General features: G+C 39.5%; 1 protein-coding gene across 3 annotated transcripts in view; it reads left to right on the forward strand.

The window, feature by feature from the left end:
- The first annotated feature begins 22 nt into the window (after positions 1-22).
- Positions 23-26,195, forward strand: part of DNAAF9 (dynein axonemal assembly factor 9) — a 141,422-nt gene continuing 115,249 nt past the window's right edge. For all 3 annotated transcript variants that reach the window (XM_077872384.1, XM_077872385.1, XM_077872386.1), the window contains exons 1-3: positions 23-182; positions 22,212-22,291; positions 25,442-25,561. In XM_077872384.1, the coding sequence (XP_077728510.1) occupies positions 100-182; positions 22,212-22,291; positions 25,442-25,561 (283 nt within the window). In that variant the 5' untranslated portion in view covers positions 23-99. The remainder of the gene's footprint in view (positions 183-22,211; positions 22,292-25,441; positions 25,562-26,195) is intronic.

The raw sequence follows: 26,195 nt of genomic DNA on the forward strand, positions 1-26,195 counted from the left end.
CGGCACGCCCCGCCGCCCGCCGCCCCGCCCGGCCGCAGCGGGCCTGGAGCTGCCCGGCGGGCCTGAACGACCCTCGCAGCGGCAGCGTCCTCCTCCGCCATGGACGTGTACCCCCCGCAGCGGCTGGGGCTGCCTCGCGCTCGGTCCCTGGGCGGCCCCGGCCGCGGGTCGCCCTCCGTCAGGTACGCGGGGCCGAGGCCACAGAGGGGCGGCCGGGCCGGGGGTTGCGGGCTGTTGGGGTCCGGCGACGCCTCCGCCGCAGGGCGTGGTCCGACATGGCTTCCTTGCGGACGGTTTGCCCTAAACGGCTGCCTAAGGGACGTTTCCCCGGGAACTGCGCCCTGGGTAGCGGCTCCCACAATGGCTCCCCTGTAGACAGCTCCACAGCGACTCCTCCGTGGAGACCCCCTACTATGACATCCTCATCCCCGTAGGTTTCTCCCAGGAAAGATTCCCGCATGGAGAACCTCTGCAGTGGGTTCTCAATGCGTAAATCCCTTCCCTCCCTCTTAGAATATTTCCCCCAGAAACGGGTATCTGTGGAGAGCCCCCCTACAATAGCTGCTTTGGGTAGAAAACCCCCAAATGAGTGTCCCCAGAGACGTTTTACCTATAATACCTCACAGTAGGTCTCCTCTAGAGCCTTTCCCCTTGACAGCAGCATCCCTAAGGAGTGCCCCCCTCCCGCCCCCTACATACAGACGGGCTGACAGCATCTTCCCTATTGCGTGTTCCCCCACCTCCCTGTGCCCCAGCCTGCATCGCGACGCTCCCTCATTCCACAATAGGAAGCTCAGGTTGGGGGGGAGGCGCAGGAGAGAAAACCAACTGGATGAATAGGAAAAAGAGGCCCAGAACCCCCGAAACTGGCAAACCCCAAGCCCCTGAGGAATTGGTGGACCCTGCGTTCTTGAGGCCAAAGACAGAGCCACTGGGTGCCTCGGTGCGGGGAGGGTGATAATGGGGAGGGTCCTCGCGCCTTTGGTTATAGGAAGACCCGTTTCCGATTTCTGCTCCCAGTGCCTTTGGGCCTGACCTTGATAGTCTGGGCATTGTTTGCGATGGAGCTGTTCTGGGGCCGCCAGCTGAGTGTGGAGGTTGGAATGAAGGAGCATTTGTGGCAGAGATTGTTGGGAGGGAAGAAAGGAGAGAGAGAGAGAGAAAAATGGGCTTTGGGGCTGCTAAACTGTCATTAAAACAGAAGAGGGTTTTTTGTTTTGTTTTGTTTTGTTTTGTTTTGCTTTTTCTCTATTTTAGCAACTTAGCAAAGCAGATATGTTGTTTCCTTGAAAGGAGGTTGTTAACTTACACGTTAAAATGGCTTTTCTTGGGTACTTAAGGCGTTGTATTTTTAACTTTCTGCTTGCCAATCTGGTTTTTTTGTTTTTGTTTTTGTTTTTAACAAGAACAAATTCATGGAGAGCAAGAACTAAATCTTAAAATCCTGTCTATTACTTCCTGACCTTCCTTCCTCCACCTCTGTTTGTTGAATGAATAAAGGTTGGGGGAGATAGGACTATATACCCATGGTTGCACTTGAGGGTCCTAATTTGCTTCTAATTTAGCAGATGACATTGAACTCCTGCTCTGCTCTTCAGTGGAATTCCTTGTGTTCCAAGTGTTTAGCTGCCTATGGTAACCAACTCCAATCTGTCCTAACATTTCTGGCAGCCACTTTCACTGTTAGAAAATATTTGAACTTTGTACAGGGTAGAAACTGCACAAGATACTTCTTTTTTCTTTTTTTTAAGTAGGCTCCATGCCCAATGTGAGGCTTGAGCTCAAGACCCTGAGATCTAGAATTACGCGCTCTATGGACTGAGCTAGCCAGGTGCCCCTGCACGGGATACTTTGGAATTTGGAGCAGCCATCCATTAAATCTAAGCTCTAGGTAGACTTGGGGTTCATCCCAGATCATTTTAAGCTTAAGAATCATGAGTCTTTGAAACTTTTAGGAGAAAAACTTCCCAGTGAAATCCATCTCTAAAATAACTGCTGCCTTCTTTGTTCCTAGGAGTATGGCAGTACACAGCATTTTTTAAAAGTGTTTTTATAAAAAAAATAAATAAATAAAATAAAATAAAAGTGTTTTTATGTTAGATGAATGTTGGCTAACTTTATTAATCATAAACTCTGAATCTTAAAACAAGTGGTGTGAGTGAAACTTGTTGGTCTTCAGACAAGGTAGTGTAAGGAACCCCAAAGCTTGGCTGTTCTATATACCTTTGATAAAAGAAATTGAGTAGAGGTTCTCCTTTACCCTACTTCTGTATAACTGAACATGCTTTTCTTACCCATTCAAGCCTTTTCCTGTCTTTGACATTGAATGGCAGGTATGGGCTCAGCACTTTCCTGTCACCCATATTTGGATTCTTTGCAGCACTCTGACTCCTGAGTGATGAAAGAGGCAGGCCTAACTGGTGAAGTTACATTCCTAAAGACCCATAGATAGTACTTTGCTAGTGTGTGGTTCCCTTCTAGCAATAGAGTTCATTTTTACAGATGAGGAATAGAGATCAGAAGTTAAAATGTTGCTAAGAACCAGAAGCTGCTTTTTTAGGATGTGGTAGTCATCAATGCTGCCCATCAGCTATTTTTGGTTTCCACTTCCTCAGCATGTGGTACAATTATACTTACGTCCCCCCTTGAAGCTGGGTATAGATTTCTGAGTTCCTTTTGGTTAGTGTCTTCAGGAATAATGTGTATTCCTTCACTTGAAGAGCTTCTAGTGTATAATTTGCCACTATCTTTACCCCTGTTGTGATGACTATTGGTGCTCTAGGTGATGACTAATCCATCAGTCTGGGACTCAGAGCAAACTTCCAGGTGACCTATGTTTGACTTGTAGAACAAGTGGTAAACCTTCATTGTTTCAAGCCACTGAGATTTTGGAGTTGTTACCAAATAACTATCTTGATTTGTACTAAGGAGCCAGTGGAAATAGCTGAAATATGCTTTCCTACTTCAAATTTTTTTTTCTGCAGAGGGACCTGATCCTGCTCAGGACTTGTTTATCAGTTTAAAATTGTACTGTTCTGGGCAGCGCCAGTGGCCCAGCAGTTTAGCACCGCCTTCAGCCCAGGGTATGATCCTGGAGACTGGGGATCGAGTCCCACATCAGGCTCCCTGCGTGGAGCCTGCTTCTCCCTCTGCCTGTGTCTCTCTCTCTCTGTCATGAATAAATAAATAAAAATCTTTAAAAAAATAAATTTTACTGTTCTTTATACAAATAATCCAATATCCACTTGTGCTAGGTGTTGTGAGACAAATAAAGCTGGCCACTGCTGTCAGAGAGCTCCTTTGTAAGTGGAAAGAGACAAAAACAGTACAAATCAAAATACAGAGTGTTGAGAAATAAGTACCAAGGTAAAAATAGGAGCTGAAGGAACAATAATGTAAGAAGGCATAGTTGGTTTTGAGCTCAACTCTTGGAAGAATGAAATTGTCATTTACTGATACTGTGAACACTGGAATTAGAGCAGTTTTGTGGAGAAAATAGAGTTCAGGTTTGGCCTTACTCATTTTGAGTTACCTGATAGATATCTCTTTGGAGAGATTGAATAGACAGTTTGGATATATTAATCTGGAGTTCAGAAAGATTGGGACTGGAAGTACTGTGCTGATGACTCCCACGTTTTTATTTAAATCTATGAGACTGGGTAGAGATCCTGGGAGTAAAGGTAGATGGAGAAGACCAACATCCAAGCCCTGGGATATCCTGTCTAGGAAAGACAGTGTAGCAGTGGTTTCCAAATTCTGGTGGAAAGTGACTTCCTGCCTCAGAGGGGAGAAGAATCCAGGACAGTCATGGAAAGCCAAATAATAAGTACTATTGATGGGCTGATGAGGACCAAGAAGAGAATATTAGATTTGGTAACATAGAGGTCATCGGTGACCTTGACAAGAACAGGTTTGATGCAGTAGGTTCAAGAGAAAATGGGAGAATTGAAGACAGTGGGTATAGTCTGTCAAAATGATGTTTCAAAGGTGTAGAGCAGAGCAATAGTGTTGGGGCTATAAGAGAGCAGAATAATAGGACTGTGGCTATCAGAGAAAGCAGAGTAATAGGGCTCTCATTGGAAGGGTAGAGGTGTTTGAGTTCTTTTTGTTTTTAGGTCGACAGACCTTATAGCCCACCTAAAACATTTGAAGTTGATGGGAATGATGGAGTACAGAAGGAAAATTAATGATTAAAAGAAGGGACAATTGCAGGGGTGAAGTCCTTGAGGTGTGAGGGAATGGCATCTAGGACATCAATGGATATGTTGGCCTCAGGCTAGATAAGTGTGTGGACTGTTCATCTATGGTGAATATATAGACCCAAATGTTGGTGCATTGGTAGCTTGATGGTACGAGAAGGTAAAAATTCTCTTCTGTTTACTTCTGCATTTGCAGTTAAATAAGGCAGATCTTCAGCTAAAAATGAGGAATAGAGAAGGTGTTAGAAGTTTGCAAAGGTGTAAAATCATCCAGGAGAGTTGGGAAAAATGAGTTGAATAAGGAAATGTTTTAGGATTGCCAGGCAACTACAAGTGTCCATTTACTGTTTGTTGTCATAAATTTAAGGTGAGACCCAGTTAGAATGGTTGTATGCTTTTCCTTCAGCTATGTTGAGCTGTTTGGATGTGTACATTGTAGAAGGATGTGGCTCAAGGAGGATAGAGAACATCATTGGAAGACAGGAGTAAAGGAACTGAGAGGTAAGGATAGTGGGAAGATTGTCTTAGTGCTTACTGAAATTATCATGAATGAAGACGGGAGTAGTAATAGCAAAAGAGATAGTGACCAAGAAGCTAAAAATCTTTAGGGAATGTGAAGAACTGAGTAATGACCCAGAGGTTTGTAGCTATTTGTAACAAGAAGGACTAGTGGGTGTTATTTGATGGCATGAAGAAATGAGCCACATGAAATAAAGAAGTTAAATAAAATAATTAAGTGATTGATTTTCTCAAAACCGGAGGGCATGAGTTTCCAGATCAAAAGGAATCTCCATGAAATTTTTGAGTGCTATAAAGTCAAAAGAAGGGATGCGTGGGTGGCTCAGCAGTTGAGCATTTGCCTTCAGCTCAGGGCGTAATCCCGGGGTCCAGGATGGAGTCCCACATCGGGCTCCCTGCATGGAGCCTGCTTCTCCCTCTGCCTGTGTCTCTGCCTCTGTCTCTCTGTGTCTCTCATGAATAAATAAATAAAATCTTTAAAAAAAATAAAGTCAAAAGAATATCTACAAATTTCATAGATAGGGTCAGGAATCATGGGATTGTAGAAAGATTGGAAACTATAGTGGAGAAGCAGTGCCTTCTGAAGGAAAATGGATTCCTTCCCAGAATTCAGCCATACTCTCAAGCAGGTAGGAGGGATGGATAAAGACGCTTCACACATGCAAATTCTCAAAGTTTGACCTTCCACTCACCCTTTATTAAGAAGCCACTGGAAGATGTTCTTTAGCAAAACAATCTGATTAAGGGGTTCCTGTGCTGGAGATCCTCTCTACCATCTACAGGTGGAATTTCTTCCTTGCTAAGGGACTCATAAGGAAGGACTTTTCTTTGTTACCCCTGGAAATTACCAAAAGCCTGGGACCATTTTTTATTGCCATTTCCCACATTGTTGCCGTAGTACTTAGATCAATGTCTGGCACATAGACAGCATTCACTAAATATGAACTGCTGTTGTAAGCTATTATGAAATATTGCTTGCACTAATTATTTATTGAATAAATAGAGAATAATTAGAGTTGAAGCTGTGGGCTATATTAAATTTCATGAGTGTTCAGAGAATAATCATGTGAGCTAGATGGTGAGAAGTGGTTTACGACAGTGATGTTCTACAGAGAGCACTTCAGTAAAGCCTCACAAAGGCAAATTATCTCTTTGGGTGATATTTATTGGCCAGTGGCAAATACTCATGGTACTCTTTTGGGTTTACAGATTTACAGAAGTAATTATTGCTATTGTATAGATGGTCCCTGCCTTAAGAAAACTCAGAATGCAAAGCAAGACTATGACTTTGTATATCTGAAAATGCAAAGCTTTATCTCCAATATACTTGCTTAGATACTGGCCAGCGGGGCTTGGTGTGGTACCTATAGAAGCAAAGAGGGTTTGCTTAGTTAGGCTATTATGGTCTTATTTCTGGCCCAGAGGTAGAGGTCTGAGTATCTGTCTTTTCAGTTGTGTCTGGAATGACTGTGTGCTGAGATCTCTTAGTGAATATGGTGGCATTAATAGTTTATAGTATCTTGAAAGTATTTCATAGCTCTTGGGCTTTTCTGTGATATTCTCATTTTTAGAGAAGGGAGTGAATGAGATACAGATGTCCTCCAGAGTTACACAGCTTAAAATATTGTTGTTTTTGCAAGTTTTAAAAAATGAAAAGAAAAAGTTTTCAATGTGGGTATTTAAAACTTTTATCTGTGATTTTGAGCCCCAGTTTGAGGAGAGGTCAGCTCATTTGGCATGCCTTTTGTTTTCAATTTCTTATTTTGAAATGATTTTAGATTTATAGATGAGTTGCAAATATGGTACAGAGTGTTCCTATATAGCTTTCGTCCAGCTTACTCTAATATTAACATCTTAATGTGTAACCATGCACATTTATCAAAATTAAGAAATTAATACTGGTATTGTGCTTTAATTTACTAAGTAAACTTTTGTTTACTTGGCTTTTAGTACTCTAGACTACTTGTTTCAATTTCCCCAGTTTTCCCACTAACGTCTTTTTTCTACTCTAAGATCCAATCAAGATCCCACATTGCATTAAGATTTGGCATGCATTTAATAGAAAAATGAGGGAAAGTGATTGTGGATGCTTTCTGAATGAAGTCCTGTGAAACTAACTTTATAAAGAACAGATTGTGTTAGGAAGTGCTCAGAGAAAGCTGGAGAAAAGGAATAAAATGGAAAATAAGATGTTGTTACCCAGAATATCGTGAACAGACTTCCAGATAATATTTTCCATTTGTGGTAGATAACATTTTCTGAAGTTCTTGAATTTAGTTTAAGTGTCTTATAAACCCCAGTTCATGAAATATGTGTAGATTTGAATTGCAGGACACCAATTTTAACCATTTTAGATAAGATGGCCTATTGGTTAGGAACTACGTTTGGCAGCTGGTAAAAGATGCTTAACAGCAAAGACTTAACTATGGGGTTTATTTTTTCTTGCACAAGGTGTCTGTCTAAGAGCAGGCTAGTTCTGGTATAAAGTCATCGGGGGGGGGGGGGGGGAACCAGGCCTCTTCTGTGTGTTTTGTTTTTCTTAGCAAGTGGATTCCATTGCTTCATGGTCACAAAATGGTTGGAAGAACTCCAGCCTTAATGTCTGTCAAGCAAGTGGAAAGAGAAGGGACAGTTCTCCTAGTTAAAAGTCAGTTCTTTGCCTTCAGAGCTTCCCCAGAAGCTTCCACATGATGGCTTCTGCATGTCTCATTGGTTACCTCTAGAGGCATAGAAACTGGGCCATCGCTGCCCCAAATAAAATTGGGGTACTGTGAGTGAAAAAGAAGGGGAGAATGGATACGGATTAGGTAATTGATTGTCTCTCCTACAGGGAGGTAATAATGTGGAATGAAAGGTATTGTTTAGGATTACTAATAGCTCTGATGAATTACATGAAAGTGCTGGGAGAAAATTAAAGTCATCAAGTATTTAATGATGCCAGTGTATTTCTCATTCATATCCTGTGTGTGTATGTATGTGTCCTTTCAGTTTGAGTCACTTATGGTCAGTGGTTAACCATGTTTTAATGTTGGCTTTGTTTTTTCCATTGCAAGTTATTGCTCCAGCAAAGATATTGATGGGAAAATGACATATATTGCCTTGCTACACATCCTGCCTTTTTGTTTTTGCCTTTCTTCCAAGTTCTAGTTTTTTTTTTTTTGGTGGGGGGGCAGAGGTTGTCTTTTTCTTTTTAAGATATTAGTGTTAAGTAATCTACACCCAACATGGGGCTTGAATTTACAACCCTGAGATCAGGAGTCACGTGCTCCCCCTGACTGAGCAGCCAGACACCCCTCAAGTCTCTGGTTTTGCAAGGGGAATAAATAATTGCCACTTTAAATCAGGGCCAAGTTTCTTAAACACTAATAGTCCTACAGTAGCTCCTTTTAATCAATACTTGAAGTCCAAATTAATGCTGATAAGGCTTGTTTGTATTACTCTTGTAGTTGATTTTTCCCTCAGAATTTTATTATGAAAATGTTCATAAATGCAGAAAATTTGAAAGAATTATTCAGTGGCATTCATGTGTATCTATACTTAAGAGTCTACATTTTTAATGTATTTGCTGTATTTGCCTTATATATCCATTCCTCTATCCATCGATCCATCCTATATTTTAATGCTTCTTTTTTTTTAAAGATTTTATTTATTTATTCATAGAAACACAGAGAGAGAATGAGAGGCAGAGACACAGGCAGAGGGAGAAGCAGGCTCCATGTAGAGAGCCTGACATGGGACTCGATCCAGGGTCTCCAGGATCACGCCCTGGGCTGCAGGCAGCGCTAAACTGCTGCACCACCGGGGCTGCCCTATTTTAATGCTTCTTAAAGTAAGTTATAGATATTAGTATGCTTCAACCCGAAATATTTTCTGGGATTGATTTTGTATTAAGAAGAATGCTTTCTGTTGCAAGTAACAGAAACCTAACTCAAAGGTTTTAAGTTAAAAGGATGTATTTATTGCCTTGTGTGGCTGGAAGGAATAATAGGGAGATAGATTTCCTGTAGGAAGAGGTGAGAAAATTAGGGCCTCAAGAACTGGAACCAAAACTCTTCTACCAGAATAGTTGCCTCTCTGTATACAGCCCCAAATCTGCGTTCTTCCTGCATTATGACCCTAGAGGCCATTTCTCTTCCAGGTCTAAAATTGGAGTCCTAGTTTCCCTGCCTTGCTCCTGGGTAAGTCACAATTAGAAACTGTGGCCAAGAAGGAGCACTGTGTTTGTTAGCAGGGGAGATAGAAGTGGAAAGCATGCTGAGTTAAGTGCATACTTCAGAAAAACTTCCCACTTGTTTTCTTAGGCTGGCATAATCCTGGTACTTGACAAGGAGAACGACAACTGCAAAACTTCTAAATAAAACAATAGTATATTGAATCTAGAAGTATGGTAAAAACAACTTTACACACAAGTTGAATTTGTCCCAGAAATGCAAGAGTTGTTTGTCATTAGGAAATTTGTTGGGCGCCTGGGTGGCTCAGTGGTTGAGCATCTGCCTTTGGCTCAGGGTGTGATCCCAGAGTCCTGGGATTGAGTCCCACATCAGGATCCTTGTATGGAGCCTGTTTCTCCCTCTGTCTGTGTCTCTGCCTCTCTCTTTGCGTCTCTCATGAATAAATAAATAAAATCTTAAAAAAGGAAATTTGTCAATGAAATTAAGATTAGTAGATGCCCCACCTCCCAAAATCTACTTAATAATTAATATTCATTCTTGATTTAAGCCAACTAACATAGTAAGGTTTCAGCCAATATAATAAGATAAGCAAAATAGGGACACCTGGGTGGCTCAGTCAGTTAAATATCTGACTCTTGATATCAGCCCAAGTCTTGATTCAGGGTTGTGAGTTTAAGCCCCCACACTGGTGGAGCCTACTTTAAAAAAAGACAATAAGCAAAAGAAATAATCATCTACTGCCTGTATTGTTGCAGTAGGCTCTTAACTGGTCTCTTAGGTTTAACTCTTGTTCTCCCCACCCCCAACCCCCATGGTCTCTTTCCAATACAGTAAATAAAGTGATTTTATGAAAATATAAGTCCTCTCATATAAATCATCCCTCTTTTCAAAACACTTCAAAAAAAGTCTCAAATCATGAGTTCTGACATGATTTGATATGACATGACAAGACTCTAATCTGATTTCCACCCTTTTTTTCCCCCTTTATATCCTATTACTACTGTCTTCCTCACTTTGCTGCAAACACACAGGTCTCAGGAACATTCCGGCTTTGGGACCTTTCACTTACTGTACAGCTTGCTCTCTAGTTTCCTTCAGGTCTTTATGCAAATGTCCTCTCACTAAAGCCTTTTCTAATCTTTCTCTTTAAAATGGCAACCCACTCTCCTATGTATTTTTCCTATTTATTTGTGTTTCTCCCTCACTCATTTCCCAATTAGAATGTAAGTTCCAGGAGCTCCTGGGTGTCTCAGTTAAGCGTCTAACTCTTGATATCAGCTCAGCGCAGGTCTTGATCCCAGAGTCATGAGTTCGAGCCCCATGTAAAAAAAGAAAATGTAAGTCCTGAAAAATAAATAAACAAATGCATGCATGCATGCATAAATGAATAAATAAATAGATGTAAATGCTGATATTTTCATCCCAAGGGTTTTTGCCCTTTTATTCATTGCTAAGTCCCCCCACCTGGCTCTTGGACAACCAATGCCTAATACACAGTAGGTGCTCAATAAAAACATGATGAATTAATGTATAAATAAAAATATAAAACTTGACAGAAGGCCATAAAATAGGAGAGGACTGAAAGGAGAGATAAATCATGTTCCTGAGTGAGGAGTTCAGTGCTATCCAGATTAAGTATGATCACAATACAGATTCTCAATGGGAATTTTTCTGGAACTTAACAAATTAATTTTATAATTCATCTCGAAAACAAAATGTTCAGGGGTGCCTGGATGGCTCAGATGGTTAAGTGTCTGCCTTCAGCTTAGGTCATGACCTCCGGGTTGTGGGATCCAGCAACATAGGGCTCCCCGCTCAGTGGGGAGTCTGCTTCTCCCTTTCCCTCTGCCTCTCTCCTCCGTGAGTGCTCATTCTCCCTCTCTAATTAATAAAGTATTTAAAAAAAAAAAAAAAGGAGGGCAGCCCGGGTGGCTCAACAGTTTAGCGCCATCTTCAGCCCAGGGCCTGATCCTGGAGACCCAGTATCGAGTCCTATATCAGGCTCCCTGCATGGAGCCTGCTTCTCCCTCTGCCTGTGTCTCTCTGCCTCTCATGAATAAATAAATAAAATCTTAAAAAAAAAAAAAAGAAAATGTTCAATAAAAGCCATGCATGATCTTTGAAACTGATATAACTCGCTTTCTCAGATAAAATGATTCACTTATTACAAAATTCAAGTAATAACTTTGATTATTTTTTTAAATATACTGTATGTGAGAAATTAGATACATAGGTCAAATAAGAACCAAAAATAGGGATCCCTCTTGATATAATAATGTAGCATATGCCAAAAGTGGCATTCAATTCAGAGGATTAAAAGGATCAACATGTGGTTTTGGGACAATCATATTTTGGAGAAAAATACTGTTATATTGAGGTGCCTGAGTGGCTGAGTTAAGCGTCTGCCTTCAGCTCAGGTCATGATCTCAGTCAGGGTCCTGGGATGCAGCAGTGTCAGCTTCTGGCTCCCTGCTCAGTAGGGAGTCTGCTTCTCCCTCCCCCCAGCTTGTGCTTTCTCTCTCTCTCTCAAATAATTAATTAAATAAAATAATATAGCTATACTCCTGCTTCACAAAGGTAAAAAAGCAAGTTCCAGAGGAGCAGTTAAATGTTTAAAACACAAAATTAAATTATTGGCTTTTTTTTTTTTTTTTTTTTTATAATATTGAGTGGGGAAGACACAAAAAGACCTAAAACTCCTAAGCCTAAAGGTAGAGTTAGGCAGATTTAGTTAAATAAAACCTGACAGCTCTTGCATGAAAAAGAAACCATAAAGTCTAAAAGTTTAAAGAAAATATTTGCAACATATGGCCAAAGCACAACTTTTAAAATATGGAATATATAAATTATTCATAGCCCCCCCCCCCATGACTATGGGACAAAAACAAGACTATGCATTCACAGAAAAGGAAATAAAGATGACCAATAAACATTTGATAGTTTCCCTAGTGATTAGGGAAAAATGTAAATTATGATAAAATTAGTTGAGTGATAACACATGGTTTAGAAAGTTGTGGGGAAACAGGTACTCTGGTGTATTGTAGGTGACTGTTTTAGGAAAACAGTTTAGCGGGGGATCCCTGGATGGCTCAGCGGTTTAGCGCCTGCCTTCAGCCCAAGGTGTGGTCCTAGAGTCCCAGGATCGAGTCCCACATTGGGCTCCCTGCATGGAGCCTGCTTCTCCTCCTGCCTATTTCTCTGCCTCTCTCTCTCTCTCACTCATGAATAAATAAATAAAATCTTAAAAAAAAAAAAAAGAAAGAAAACAGTTTAGCAAGATCTATCAAAATTTAAAATGCAGGTACCTCTTAACCTTGCAGTGCTACTTTTTAGGTCTCTACCTTGCAGAAACTTGTAGTGCCAAAGATGGATATAGTTATTCTTTGAAGCATTGTTTGCTGTTGTAAAAACAATAAATATCCTGAATATTCCATCAGAGTGGCTGGTTAAATAAAAACAAAAGAATATGTATGGCACATACTTAAAAGTATGGCACTTTTAAAAATGCAGTTGAGTTCTATGTACTAACTTGGAAAGATCATAAGGTATGATGTTAAGGGAAAAAAGCAAGTTGCAGAGCAGTTACTTATCTCTCGATTATGATTTATGTAAAAACAATCCACGTCCCGAAAAACCCACCCAAACTATATGTTACTGAGTCACACCAAATTGTTCACAGCAGTTTTCTATAATAAGGTGAATCAGATTGGTATGAGGATTCACTTTGTAAAACAGTCAAAACACAAGCATTACAGAATATAAGGACGATGTGTTCATTTAATTATTTAATTTTTAAAGTAAAAAAGTTAACATAAAGTAATTTATGGAGAAAAAACAAGCAAAAATAAAATTTTCAAGTATTTTTCTTTTCATTTCCAAGAAACCAACATAATGAAATACAAACAAGAAAATATACATGGTTGTGTATATAGTAACTTGTAAAAGCAGTGAGCAGTGAATTAATTATTACATATAAAACTGAAGATGGGAAAAACATGACTGTTCAGGATTCAGAAATACTGTGTCTGTGGCAAACTTTATTGTTAGGACATCAGTGAGGTGTAGCAGAAAGGAAAAGTTCAGAATTAAGGTATCTGGTGGCTCATATTTTGGCACTGCTAATCTTCGCCCAGCCTTGTGATTTTGGATAAACTTTTATTTAGGTCTTGGCTTCTTCACTTTATCATCAGTCATGTTTGGATTCTGAGTCTGAACCCAAGGAAAGTCAGAAATAAAGTATATACAAGCAGTGTATGACACAAACCACATTAGTGGGTCTACTGAGACTACAGATACTCTGAAAGAGGAACTTTGTAAAGTCGTGGTGACCTCAGGTCATATACCCAGGATGTGCCAGCTGTGTGCCCAGGTAAACCTGGAAGTTAGAAGGCAGTGCTCTTGCTGGATTTGGTGTACGTTTGAAAGTTTCTATTGGAAAAAAAAAAAAAAAGACTGGCAGATATACAACAAGCTCAGTGGTGACATCTGGGGGTCGGGAACAATGACAATTTTAGTTATATATAATATTCTACTTTTTTTCCATCAAACAAAGGATAATGAATATTTTACATGTGGCACTAAGGTAGACAAAAGCCAAGTATGACAAAATGTCTAATTATGGGTGCTGGGAATACCAGTGATTGTGGTTTTCCCTATACATACTGGATTTTTTTTTAATAGGTAAGTATTTCAATAAGTGACAAGTTTAATGGTTCAGTGACAAATAATAGGCTATGTTCTGGTTAAGAATTAAATTTGGGGGGGATCCCTGGGTGGCTCAGCGGTTTCGCGCCTGCCTTTGGCCCAGGGCACGATCCTGGAGTCCCAGGATTGAGTCCCGCGCCGGACTCCCGGCATGGAGCCTGCTTCTCCCTCTGCCTGTGTCTCTGCTTCTCTCTCTCTCTCTCTCTCTCTGTGTCAATCATAAATAAAAATAAATCTTTAAAAATAAATAAATAAATTTGGGGGGATCCCTGGGTGGCTCAGCGGTTTAGCGCCTGCCTTTGGCCTGGGCATGATCCTGGAGTCCTGGGATCGAGTCCCATATCGGGCTCCTGGCACGGAGCCTGCTTCTCCCTCCTCCTATGTCTCTGCCTCTCTCTCTCTCTGTGTCTATCATAAATAAACAAATAAATCTTTAAAAAAAAAAAAAGAATTTGGGAAGCAGGAAAATGTATAAAGGAAAGAACTGAATTTAATTTTACTCATTTGACAAAATAAGAAATACTAATTAGGATAATGTTTTACTCTGGAAAGAGGAAGTTCTGTCAATATTGTATATACTTCCACTTTATTTGACCAAGATACTTGTGGAAAAGAAATGCTTTTTGCTCCTATTCTCAGTATTGTCTTGTTGGGGGAGCTGTTTGTTTCTTGGTCACGTGACATCCCCCCCCCCTTTTTTGTCACTGGCTGGTCGTTAATTTGAAAACCAAAGAGCTTTTCCTAACTTTGGCAGTCTGTTGCTGTTCATATGGGTTAGGAAATGGGTCAAAGGACCAGCTTGATGAAATATTTTTAGTGCAGAGAATGATTGCAACATGAAAGAGTGGGGAGGGACAGACAGCCACTTCTCAGGAAAAGCACATTTCTTACTTTAATCTTCATCATCTTGGCAATTTCTGTTCTGCCACTTATTTTTTTTAATTAACATATATTTTTAAATTTTTTTTTATTTTTATTTATTTATGATAGTCACAGAGAGAGAGAGAGAGAGGCAGAGACACAGACAGAGGGAGAAGCAGGCTCCATGCACCGGGAACCCGACGTGGGATTCGATCCCAAGTCTCCAGGATCGCGCCCTGGGCCAAAGGCAGGCGCCAAACCGCTGCGCCACCCAGGGATCCCAATTAACATATATTTTTAAGATTTTATTTATTTGACAGAGAGAACAAGGACGGGGAGTGGCAGAGAGAGAAGCAGGCTCCCTACCCAGCAGGTAGCCCTCTCTTGGGCTCCATCCCAAGACCCTGAGATCATGACCAGAGCAAAAGGCAGACCTGTTCTGCTGCTTTTAAAACCCTAAATTTGGCAGCCCAGGTGACTCAGTGGTTTAGCACTGACTTCGGGCTCCCTGCATGGAGCCTGCTTCTCTCTCTGCCCCCCCCCCCGCCCCCCTGTGTCTCTCATGAATAAATAAATAAAATCTTAAAAAAAAAAAAAAACTAAATTGCTCTACCATTACCTCCAGATTTTATTTAAAAAATATTCAAAAAAAAATATTCAAACAATATGGAAAAGGTGAAAGAATAGTACGGTGAATACTTGATATACCCACCACTTAGAGTCAATAATTTTTAACATCTTTGCTGTGTGTTATCTTTATTATTTTTTTCTTTTCCTCGTTCTCGTTTTCTGTTAAACCCTTTTTTTTCATCTGTTTTTATTTAAATTCGATTTGCCAACATATAGTATAACACCTAGTGCTTTCCTCAGTGCCCATTACCCCGTTACCCCAACACCCTGCCCACCTCTCCTTTTGCAACCCTTTGTTCTCTCATGGTTTGTCTCCCTAATTTTTCCCACTCAGTTCCCCTCCTTTCCTTTATAATCCCTTTCACTCTTTCTTATATTCCCAGTATGAGTGAAACCACATGATGACTGTCCTTTTCCAGTTGACTGACTTCACTCAGCATAATACCCACTAGTTCCATCCCCGTCGAAGGAAATGGTGGGTTTTCGTCCTTTCTGATGGCTGAATAATATTCCATTGTGTGTGTGTGTGTGTGTGTGTGTGTGTATACGCACATATATATATCACATCTTCTTTATCCATTCATCTGTCGAAGGACATTGTGGCTTCTTCCACAGTTTGACTATTGTGGACATTTCTGCTATGAACATTGGAGTGCAAGTGTCCTGGCATTTCACTACATCTGTGTCTTCAGGGTAAATACCCAGTAGTGCAATTGCTGGGTCATAGGGAAGCTCTATTTTTAACTTTTTGAGGAACCTCCACACTGTTTTCCAGAGTGGCTGTACCAGTTTGCATTCCCACCAACAGTGCAAGAGGGTTCCCCCTTCTCCACATCCTCTCCAACATTTGTTGTTTTCCTGTCTTGTTCATTTTCGCCCTTCTGTTAAACCCTTTTCAAGTGAGTTACAGATATCATGACATTCCTAAGTACTTATGTATCTGTTAAAAGAAAAAAAAAGGACATAGAAGGTATAAATACAATAATATCTCACCTAAGAAAATTAACAGTGATTCTCTACTACCATCAACTACCCAGTACGTATTCAAATTTTTCCAGATGTCTTATGGATATTTAATCTCTCACACTAGAAGAGATCTCCCTCTCTGTTCTTTTTGTTTTACATGACATTGACTTTTTTTAACTTAAAATTTTTTTAAGATTTTATTTATTTATTCATGGGAGACACAGAGAGAGAGAGAGGCAGAGACACAGGCAGAAGCAGGCTCCATGCAGGGAGCCCGACGTGGAACTCGATCCCGGGTCTCCAGGATCAGGCCCTGGGCCGAAGGCGGCGCTAAACCGCTGAGCCTCCCAGGCTACCCTTAACTTAAATTTTTTAATTGTGGTGAAATACCTGGTAACAAAATTTACCTTCTTAACCATTTTTTAAATGTATGATTTAGTGACATTAAGTGCTTCATATTGTGCTACAATCCCACTCTTCACCCATGGAACTCTTTTCATCTTTGAAACTCTGTACCTATTAAACAATAATCCCACTTGTTTCCCCCAGCCCAACACCACCACTGTACTTTCTATCTATATAAATTTGAATATTGTAGGTATCTCATAAACATGGAATCATATATTTGTCTTTTTTTAAATGGCTTATTTTTCACTTACTATAATGTCTTCAAGGTTCATCCATGTTTTTAGCATGTTTCAGAATCTCCTTTCTTTTAAGATTGAATAATATTCCACTGTATGTATATACCAGAGTTTGTTTATTCATATCAAAATATACCCGCTTCTATCTTTTGACTGTGGGGAATAATGCTACTATGAACATGGGTACACAAATCTCTCTTCAAATCCTTGCTTTCAGTTTTTTTGAATATATATTTGGAAGTGGAATTTCTAGATTATAAAATAATTCTATTTTTAAATTTTACCTACCCTCCCCTGTCCCTCTATTTTTAATTTTTTGGGGAACTACCAAACTGTTTTCCACAGTGGCTACAGTTTTACATTCCCACCAACAGTGGCCAAAGGTTCCAATTTCTCCAGATCCTTGCTTGTCGTTTTCTTTTTTTAATAGTAGCTATCCTGATTTGTGTGCAATTAGTATCTCTTTGTGGTTTTTGATTTGCATTTCTCTCATGATTAGTGACGCTAAGCATCTTTTCATGTGCTTATTGGCCATTGATTTATCTTCTTTGGAGAAATGTGTATTTGAGTCTTTTGCCCATTTTGAATTTTTTTTTTTTGCGTGTGTGTGTGTGTGTGTGTGTGTGTGGTTGAATTGTAGGAGTGCTTTTATGTATTCTGGATATTAGCCTCTTATCAGATATATGATTTGCAGATAATCTCCTCCCATTCTGTGGGTTGCCTTTTCACTCTGTTGATTGTATCCTTTTATGAACATAAGTTTCTAATTTTGATAAAGTCTAATTTATGTATTTTTTTACTTTATTGTCTGTACTTTTGGTGTCACAGCAATAAATCATTGCCAAATGTAGTTTCATCAAGCTTTTCTCGTATGTTTCCTTCTAAAAGTTTTATAGTTTCAGGTTTACATTTAGGTCTTTTTTCTGTTTTGGGTTAAATTTTGTATATGCTATAAAGTAAGGATCCAAATGTATTCTTTCTCATGTGAATATACAGTATTCCCAAAGCCATTTGTTGGAAAGATTGTCCTTTCTCAGTGCATGGTCTTGGTACCTTTGTGAAAAATCATTTGACTGTGAGGATATTATAGTGAGTGAAATAAGCTAGTCGCAAAAAGAATTTATTTCTGAGCTCTCTATTCCTTTGTTCAATATGTCTATCTTTATGCCAGTACCACACTGTTTTGATTACCATAGCTTTGTAGTTACTTATGTAATCTTGAAGTGTGTCCTCCAGCTTTGTCCTTCTTTTTCTGTGTTTTTTTTTTTTTTTTTTTTTAAGATTTTATTTACTTACTCATGAGAGACACAGAGAGAGAGGCAGAGACACAGGCAGAGGGAGAAGCAGGCTCCATGTAGGGAGCCCAATGTGGGACTTGATCCTGGGACTCCGGGATCATGCCCTGAGCCAAAGGCAGACGCCCAACCGCTGAGCCACTCAGGTGTCCCTGTCCTTCTTTTTCAATATGGTTTTGACTATTTAGGATCCCTTGAGATTTCTTATGAATTTTAGGATGGATTTTTCTATTTTTACAAAAAACATCATTGGGATTTTGATAGGGACTGTGCTGAATCTGTAGATCATTTTCTGTAGTATTGGCAGTTTATAACAATATGAAGTGCATGAACATGGATGTATTTTCATTATTGGTGTCTTTAATTTTCTTTAGAAATGAATGAATGATCTAGTTTCTCTGAATCCTCCCTAGCATTTTGGTATTGTCACTGTTTGTTATTTTAGCTTTTTTACTAGATGTATAGTGATATCTTATTGTGGTTTTAATTTGTATTTCTGTAATGTATAATAATGTAGTGAACATGTTTTCAGGTGCTTACCTGCCATCTCTATGTCCTCTTTGAGGAATTATTTCTTCATGTCTTTTGCCCTTTTCCTAATTGGATTTTAATTTTTTTACTGTTGTTTTAAAAATTCTTTATGTATTCTACTTTGTCAGATAGGTGATATGCAGATATGTTCTCCCAGTCTGTAGCTTATCTTCTCATTATCTCAGCAGGGTCTTCCACAAAGCAAAAGTTTACAATTTCGATGAAGTCCAGTTTATTGATTTTTTTTCCTTTAATGGATTATACTATTGGTATCAAGACTAAGAATTTCATTAAATCAGGGCAGCCCCAGTGGCACAGCGGTTTAGCGCCGCCTGCAGCCCGGGGTCTGATCCTGGAGACCTGGGATCGAGTCCTGCGTCAGGCTTCCTGCATGGAGCCTGCTTCTCCCTCTGCCTGTGTCTCTGCCTCTCTCTGTGTGTCTCTATGAATAAATAAATAAAAATATTTGAAAAAAAAAAAGAATTTCATTAAATCATAAGTTCTGAATATTTTCTTTTATTAGCCTCTAAAGATTTTATAGTTTCACATTTAAAATTTTAAATCTAAAAAAATAAAAATAAAAAAATAAAATAAAAATTTAAATCTGTGATCTATCTTGAGTTATTTTTTTTAAAGATTTTATTTATTCATGAGAGACACACAGATAGAAGGCAGAGACCTAGGCAGAGGGAGAAGCAGGCCCTTCGCAGGGAGCCTGATGTGGGACTCGATCCCAGAACCACACCCTGAGCTGAAGGCAGATGCCCAACTGCTGAGCCACCCAGGTGTCCCTATCTTAAGTTATTTTTTGTGTAAGGTACAAAATTTATGTTGAGTTTCATGTTTTTGTCTGTGGCTCTCCACTTGCTCCAACACTATTTGTTGAAAAGACTATCATTGACTTGCTTTTGAACCTTTATCAAAAATTAATTAACTGTATTTGTGTAGGTCTGTTTCTGGTAATTCTGTTCTACCAGTATATGTGTCTGTCTCTCAGTCACTACCACTCTTGCTGACTTCAGCTGTATAATAAGTCTTGTCATCAGAGTGATTCTTCTATTTTTTCTTCTTCCAAAAACTTAGCTATTCTAGTTCTTTTGCTTTCCCATGTAAGTTTGTGTTAATCTTGTCTATATCTACAGAAAGTCTTACTGGAATTTTGAAGGAATTGTGTTAAACCTGTACATCAATATAGAGAGAATTGATATCAATACTGTCTTGAGTCTTCCAATCCATGGACACAGTGTCTGTCCATTTACTTAGATCTTCTTCAATTTCCTTAAAAAAAAAAAAAAAAAAAAGATTTTATTTATTTATTGAGAGGGAAAGAGCACATGTGAGCAGGAGGAGGGAAAGAGGAGGAGGCAGAGGGAGAGAATCTCCAGCATGCTGAGTGTGGAGCCCAACATGGGGCTCTATCTCACTACCCTGAGCCAAAACCAAGAGTCTAATGCTCAACTGACTGAGCCACCCAGGTGCCCCTTCTTTGATTTCCTTAATCAGTGTTTTACTGTTTTTAGCATGTAAATCCTATACATGTTTTCTTAAATTTATATTTAAACGATAGTCTGTTTTTAATTTTGGTTTCCATGTGTTCATTGCTTTGATATAGAAATAGAGTTGATTTTTTTTTTTTAAGATTTTATTTATTCATGAGAGACATAGAGAGAGAGGCAGAGACACAGGCAGAAGGAGAAGCAGGCTCCATGCAGGGAGCCCAGTGTGGGACTCGATCCCGGGTCTCCAGGATCAGGCCCTGGGCCGAAGGCGGCGCTAAACCACTGATTCACCTGGGCTGCCCTAGAGTTTTTATAGTTGACCTTGCAACCTTGTTGAACTCACTTAGTAATTCTAGGATTTTTTTTTATGGATTCCATGAGATTCCCTACATAAGCCATATGTCATCCACAAATAAGGATAGTTTTCCTCCTTTTCAGTCTCTGTGTCTCTTATTTCCTTTTTTTTTTTGCCTTATTACACTAGCTATAACTTCCAATATCATTTTGAATAGGAGTGATAAGAGCAGACATTTTTTCTTGTTCCTCCTTTTAGGACAAGAACATTCAGTCTTTCACTATCATAATCTTAATTCCTAGTTTTCTGAGGGTTTTTACTGTGAATGAGTGTTGAATTTTGTCAAATGATTTTTCTGCATCAATATAGTTGTTTGTTTTTTTCTTCTGTAGCCTGTTAGGATGATGGATTATACTGATTGATTTACCAATAATAAACCAATCTTGTTTCCCTGGGGCAAACCCCTCTTCGTTATGGTGTATAATTCTTCTTATATGTTGTTGAATTCTATTTACTAATATTTTCTTAAAAGTTTTTACAGCTATATTCATGATGAATATTGGTTGGTAGCTTTTTTTCTTGGGAGTACTGTCTTTGATTTTTTTTTTTTTTTAAGATTTATTTATTCATGAGAGACAAGGAGAGAGAGAGAGAGAGGCAGAGTCACAGGCAGAGGGAGAAGCAGGCTCCATGCAGGAAGCCCGTTGTAGGATTCCATCCCAGGACTCCAGGATCATGCCCTGAGCCAGAAGGCATACTCTTAACCTCTGAGCCACCCAGGCATCCCAACTGTCTTTGATTTTGATGTTAGGTGGTATATGCAAACATCTTGAGGGAAGATAATAATAATGACCAGTAAGTCAGGAATGGATAACTTGAATGAAAATATCAGAAAGAATCTGGGGGGGGGAAATAATTCAGGAAAGAGAAATAGTGTTGTTTGGCTGAACACTTGTTTCAGTGAGTAGTAGTATAATGGAGCAGATTCAACAAGGAGTGGGGATGAAGTCTGATTGTCATAGATGAAACAGTAAAGTTGGTTTGTGGAGGATCTTAGTTAGTAATGATGTGGTAAGGCTGGAAATATGTTGACCATAAGGGAAAAATTAAATATAGGAGTGTTAGGGAATAAATAGTGGAGGCAGATCCTGAACCTGGAGATGACAGGGAGAGATCTAGTAGAAGGATCAGTCTTAAGCAGGAAATTGAGCACCTTTTTCTGAAACTGCTAGGAAGGAGGAGGGGCTGGTATGGAGAGCAGGGAATCCTTAGAAGTGATATTAATGTCTGGGAGTGCCTCTCATGCTTTGTTTGGGAGGAGGATGTACCCCTGAGGCCACAGGAATAGACCTGCACAGAAATGGGAACAAATATCCTTTGCTGACACTCTGACTGAGATTAGTTGTGGTAATGAATCAGAGCTTCATTTAAGTCCTTAAGCCAGGTTTTTTTTTTTTTTTTTTTTTCAGTTTTTTGGTTTTTATATGTTTTTCATTTTTGTTTTTGGCAAACTGATGGGGACCACGGTTAGGGCAAATCAGTGTGGAAACCTTTCTTTGATAATCCTCAAAACTGAGAAGTCCTTGGAGAGCCTTCTGGTCAGCTGCTAAAGTCCAGTCCTGTCCAGCATTGATCATGAGAGGGCCTTTGGCTGGAGCCTGTATTGAACTACAGAGCCACAGACTGTCCAGTTTGTAATCAGCAGTTCAGATTCAGGCTTCAGGTCAATCTGCATAATCTCTTCCAGAAAACAGAAGAGAAGGAAGAACTTCCCAGTTCGTGTTATAGTTCTGATACCAAAACCAGGCAAGGACAAGTTTCCATTCCTAGCATCAATCCTCTTCTTCATGTCTTCTTGTGCTGACACTTAGGAGTTAACTTCTGTTCTTGTTGCAGCTGCAGCCGACTCCGCCAGGTTCAGAGCATCTTGACCCAGAGCAGCAAGTCTCAACCTGATGGGATCCTCTGCATCCTTGGTCAGTACTTTAACAAGTTGGGGTAACTTAGCTTCTGTTCAAGGAAGATATTAATAATAGTATCATTGTGAGATAAGCTTTGACTTAGTCTCCTTCTCCAAGCTCTTGTTCCTGTGAAATCTGTTGCTGCTCTAATGAGGTCAGGTGAGATGTCAATGGGATGAGGAGCCTCTATCACAGGGCAGGCACTTTGTACATACTATCTCATTTCTCCTCACAACATCCTTAGAGGGGAGCAGTGTTATCTCTTTTTTACAGAGGGAGAAACTGAAACAGGAGATGGAACAGACTTGCTCGGGACCATTGAGTGGGAGAACTGGGCATTTACTTGTTCTTTACATTTTTTATTATGAAAATGCATCATATAATTTAAAAATTAAGACAGTGCTCCAATGATAATGAACAGAGCTTCGTAACCATCCCAGATACCCAATTCCACTCTTGGGAAATAGCATTGTCAGTTGTATCTTTTTTTTTAAACACAAATGGAAATATTTTATTCACACTGTTGTTAACCTAATTTTTAAATTTTCATTTGACAATAAATCCTGGTGATTTTTCTTTTTTTTTTTTTCTTGGAGATTTTTCTATATCTAATTGGTCTTCTTTGGGTACATAGATACATTCTGAGTGACTTCAGAAAACAGATAATGTTGAGGCATGAGAATATGAACATATGTAGTAAAATTGGTGGATAGCTTTTAGCAAAAAAACCAGAGTAGAATGTTGGAAGGTAAGTATATTAAATAGATTTGAGGAGGCAAATAGTGATAGGAGAGATTTTTTACCTGTTTTGTTCACTCTTGAATTCCCAACACCTAAAATTGTGCCTGACATAGAGAATACCTCAATAAATACTATTGAATGAATTAATGTATAAGAGGTAGTTTCATGACACAGATGTTTGTGAACAGTGTGGAATACTGACCAAAAGGGAAAGAATATAGGTGTTTTGTGTTTAGGAGGTCAACACTGATCTCTGAAAGATCAGATTCAGATATTTCATTTTCATTTATATCCATAGTATTGAGTCGTGGAAGTAGAATTGTTAGGTCTGGTGGTTTGTCTATCAGCCACCCAATTTCCTTCCCAGAAGCAGACCATTACTAGGTTCTTATTTGTCTTTCCTCAGATATTCTATGCATAATTTCGTGTTTTCACTTAACAGCACTTGCATTTAGGCTTAGGAGAGGCAGTGGGCAGAGTAGTTAAAAACATGCACTCTGGAGCTAGGCAGGTTTTGGGTTTGAATCCTGGTTCCACTACTCAGCCCAGAGGTTGGTGGGTCTCCATAAAAACATAGTTGTGGTGGACCTGGAATTCCTGCCAGAGGTTTCAGATGTTTAAACAACACTCATTGGATTCTCTCTCCAGCTCCAACTCTCAGAAGAGTGGAGGCTGTCTTTGCCATGAATTTACCTATGAATAAAAGCACCTGTTCATTACTTAAGCTGTTATATCAGTTGATTTTGTGTACCTCCATTTGAAATATGCCCCCCCACCAAAGTTTTGTTTGTTTAGTACTTCTGTACTTTTTGGCACTGTAAGATCCTCTAGGCTTATTTTGTATTTCTGTTCCAGTCCTAGAATCAGCATTTCTCTAAGGAGTGCTGGGGTTCCTTCTATTGGAGAATGGTATTAGAAGCCAGGATCTGGGCATTGGATACACTCTTGTTACTACTGGGATGTCATTGCTTTTAGGCCATAGGGTAGCTGACAAAAATAACAAAATACTTATGTGTACATTACCTGTAAATGTTATGAGTCATCTGTATCTATATTAAGTTAAACATGAATTAATATTAATATCTCAAGCCTACCCAATTACCAGATAGATTATTCTAGCTTTCCCCTTTTGAATGTCTATAAACTACTTCACCAGTAAAAAAATTGGCAGCCATCATCTACTGTCAGTTTACTGAATTCCAATAGACATATATATCCATATCAGAATTATTAACCCCTAGGACCCCTATGAGAAACAACTTTGTCAGCTAAAGCATGGTGCCTACATATAGTTTCTTTTGCCTTTAAGTTTACATGGTCAGTCTTTTTCATGTCAGCAATTTATGTGGCTGGAACTATTAGAAGTGAGCATGCTGAGGCTAGGTCTGCCCAGTCTACTATTTATTTTTAACTCTGTGGCCTTCTAAACTTTGGGACTTGGATAAGCGAGTCCATTCTGGCTTTTGATTCTTTTTCACCCCTCCCTTCACTGAAGCACTGAATGGGGTAGAACAGGGCTGTGCTGCTTTTATCTCAACTGAGAAGGGAGTTCTCTTATAGTAGAATTCCTTGCCACAGGTAGTCCCTGGACCCCTGTGGTCTAAGTGACCATTACTTTTTATTTTTCACTTGTCTGAGCTACCATTAATGGTCCTTTTCCCAGGCTCCAGCCATATTTCTATTCTTGGAGCTGTTTCTGCTCTAACTCCTTCCTCAGCCTCATGTAGACAGCTACCTACCACCTGCCTGTGACACGTTCTGTTTGCCGAGAGTCATAGCTCTGGGCTTTCATAGATACTCAGGAACCAGGTAGTACATATGCCCATGCCATTGACAGGTAGAAGTGGAAGCAGTATTGTTTAATTTCTTTGTCTTTGACCTCAGCCCAACTAGACTGTAAGCTTCATGGTGGCCATTTGCAGGCATGTTTACCACACACTCCAGCATCCAACACAGTTCTGGGCCTTGAGCCTGATAAATATTTGTGAAATGATGGGTGTCATTTGTCCTCTTTTTCACTTCTTTGAGTACTTTTCAAGCCACCTTAATCTACTTTTACTTATCTTTCATGTTTTAGTAAAGCTGTCTTTGAGAAGTGAATATTTTTTATCCCATATACCTATTCCATCTGAAAAAGATTCCATGCCAGAACCTGGACCATATTTTCTGCTTTCTATACTCAAAAATTGTGTTTTAGAATTAATAACTTCAATAATGTATGCTATTTAACTGTCTAAACTATATAGATTTTGAAGTCCAAGTAAGAGTACTTGATGCTTCTTTCACAGAGTTGCTTAATTTGGTTTCTGGATAAAACTGATGTGAGCTTCTGCCTTAATCATCAGGGTCTGGTAAGCAGGGCAAATCATTAGGATTCATTTGTGTCCCATAGTACAGCTGATCAGAGCCTTCTTTGCCTTGCAGGAATTGATAGCAGGTACAATGAAGGCTGCAGAGAGCTGGCAAATTATCTTCTGTTTGGTTTGTACAATCAGAATACAAGTGATTTTGAGAAAACAGGGTTTTCTGAAGAAGTTCTAGATGGTAAGTATGTATAGTATTATGTAGTACACTCCTGTTAGTAACCTGCTGGTTGATACAAAACTAGTGACAAGTAGTTTTAAGAATATGTTTAGTGGGTAAAGCGGCTTTAGGGGAAAAAGTGTGTATCAGTTTGACTTTATATCTTCTTGGCAAGATAGACCAGTTTTCCTCTGAATTGCCCACTGCCTTTACTTGTTGGGAGGTTCACATTATATGCTGTTGTCCTGTGAAAGCACATTCAGTTGTGAGTAAAGGATGAGCCTCCAGGCTACTCCTACAAGGAAGACTTCATGTGGATTTTCAGCTTAGGAACAAAGGCTCTTTGTCCTGCTCTGTCTTTGGGAATTGTTTTCTGTGTGACTTTAATTCATGAGGATGCCCATGATTACAATGGAGGCTTTCTGCTTACATTCCCCTTTCTTCAGCTCTGAGACACTCTCCCTGTGTAGATGCTGTTGTGGGCTGATGCCCAGGAGCTGTCTCTGATATCACATACTTAGCATCATGACTTGTCTGCCAGATGGATCAGGAGACACAGGAATAGACAGATCAAACTGGTCAAGAGACAGACAGCTCTTGTCAAGCAGCTGGGGAGTACATGAAAGCAAACATATGATATTGAATATTGACATTG

The sequence above is a fragment of the Canis aureus genome, chromosome 26 (assembly GCF_053574225.1).
Source record: "Canis aureus isolate CA01 chromosome 26, VMU_Caureus_v.1.0, whole genome shotgun sequence".
In the NCBI taxonomy this organism is placed as follows: domain Eukaryota; kingdom Metazoa; phylum Chordata; class Mammalia; order Carnivora; family Canidae; genus Canis; species Canis aureus.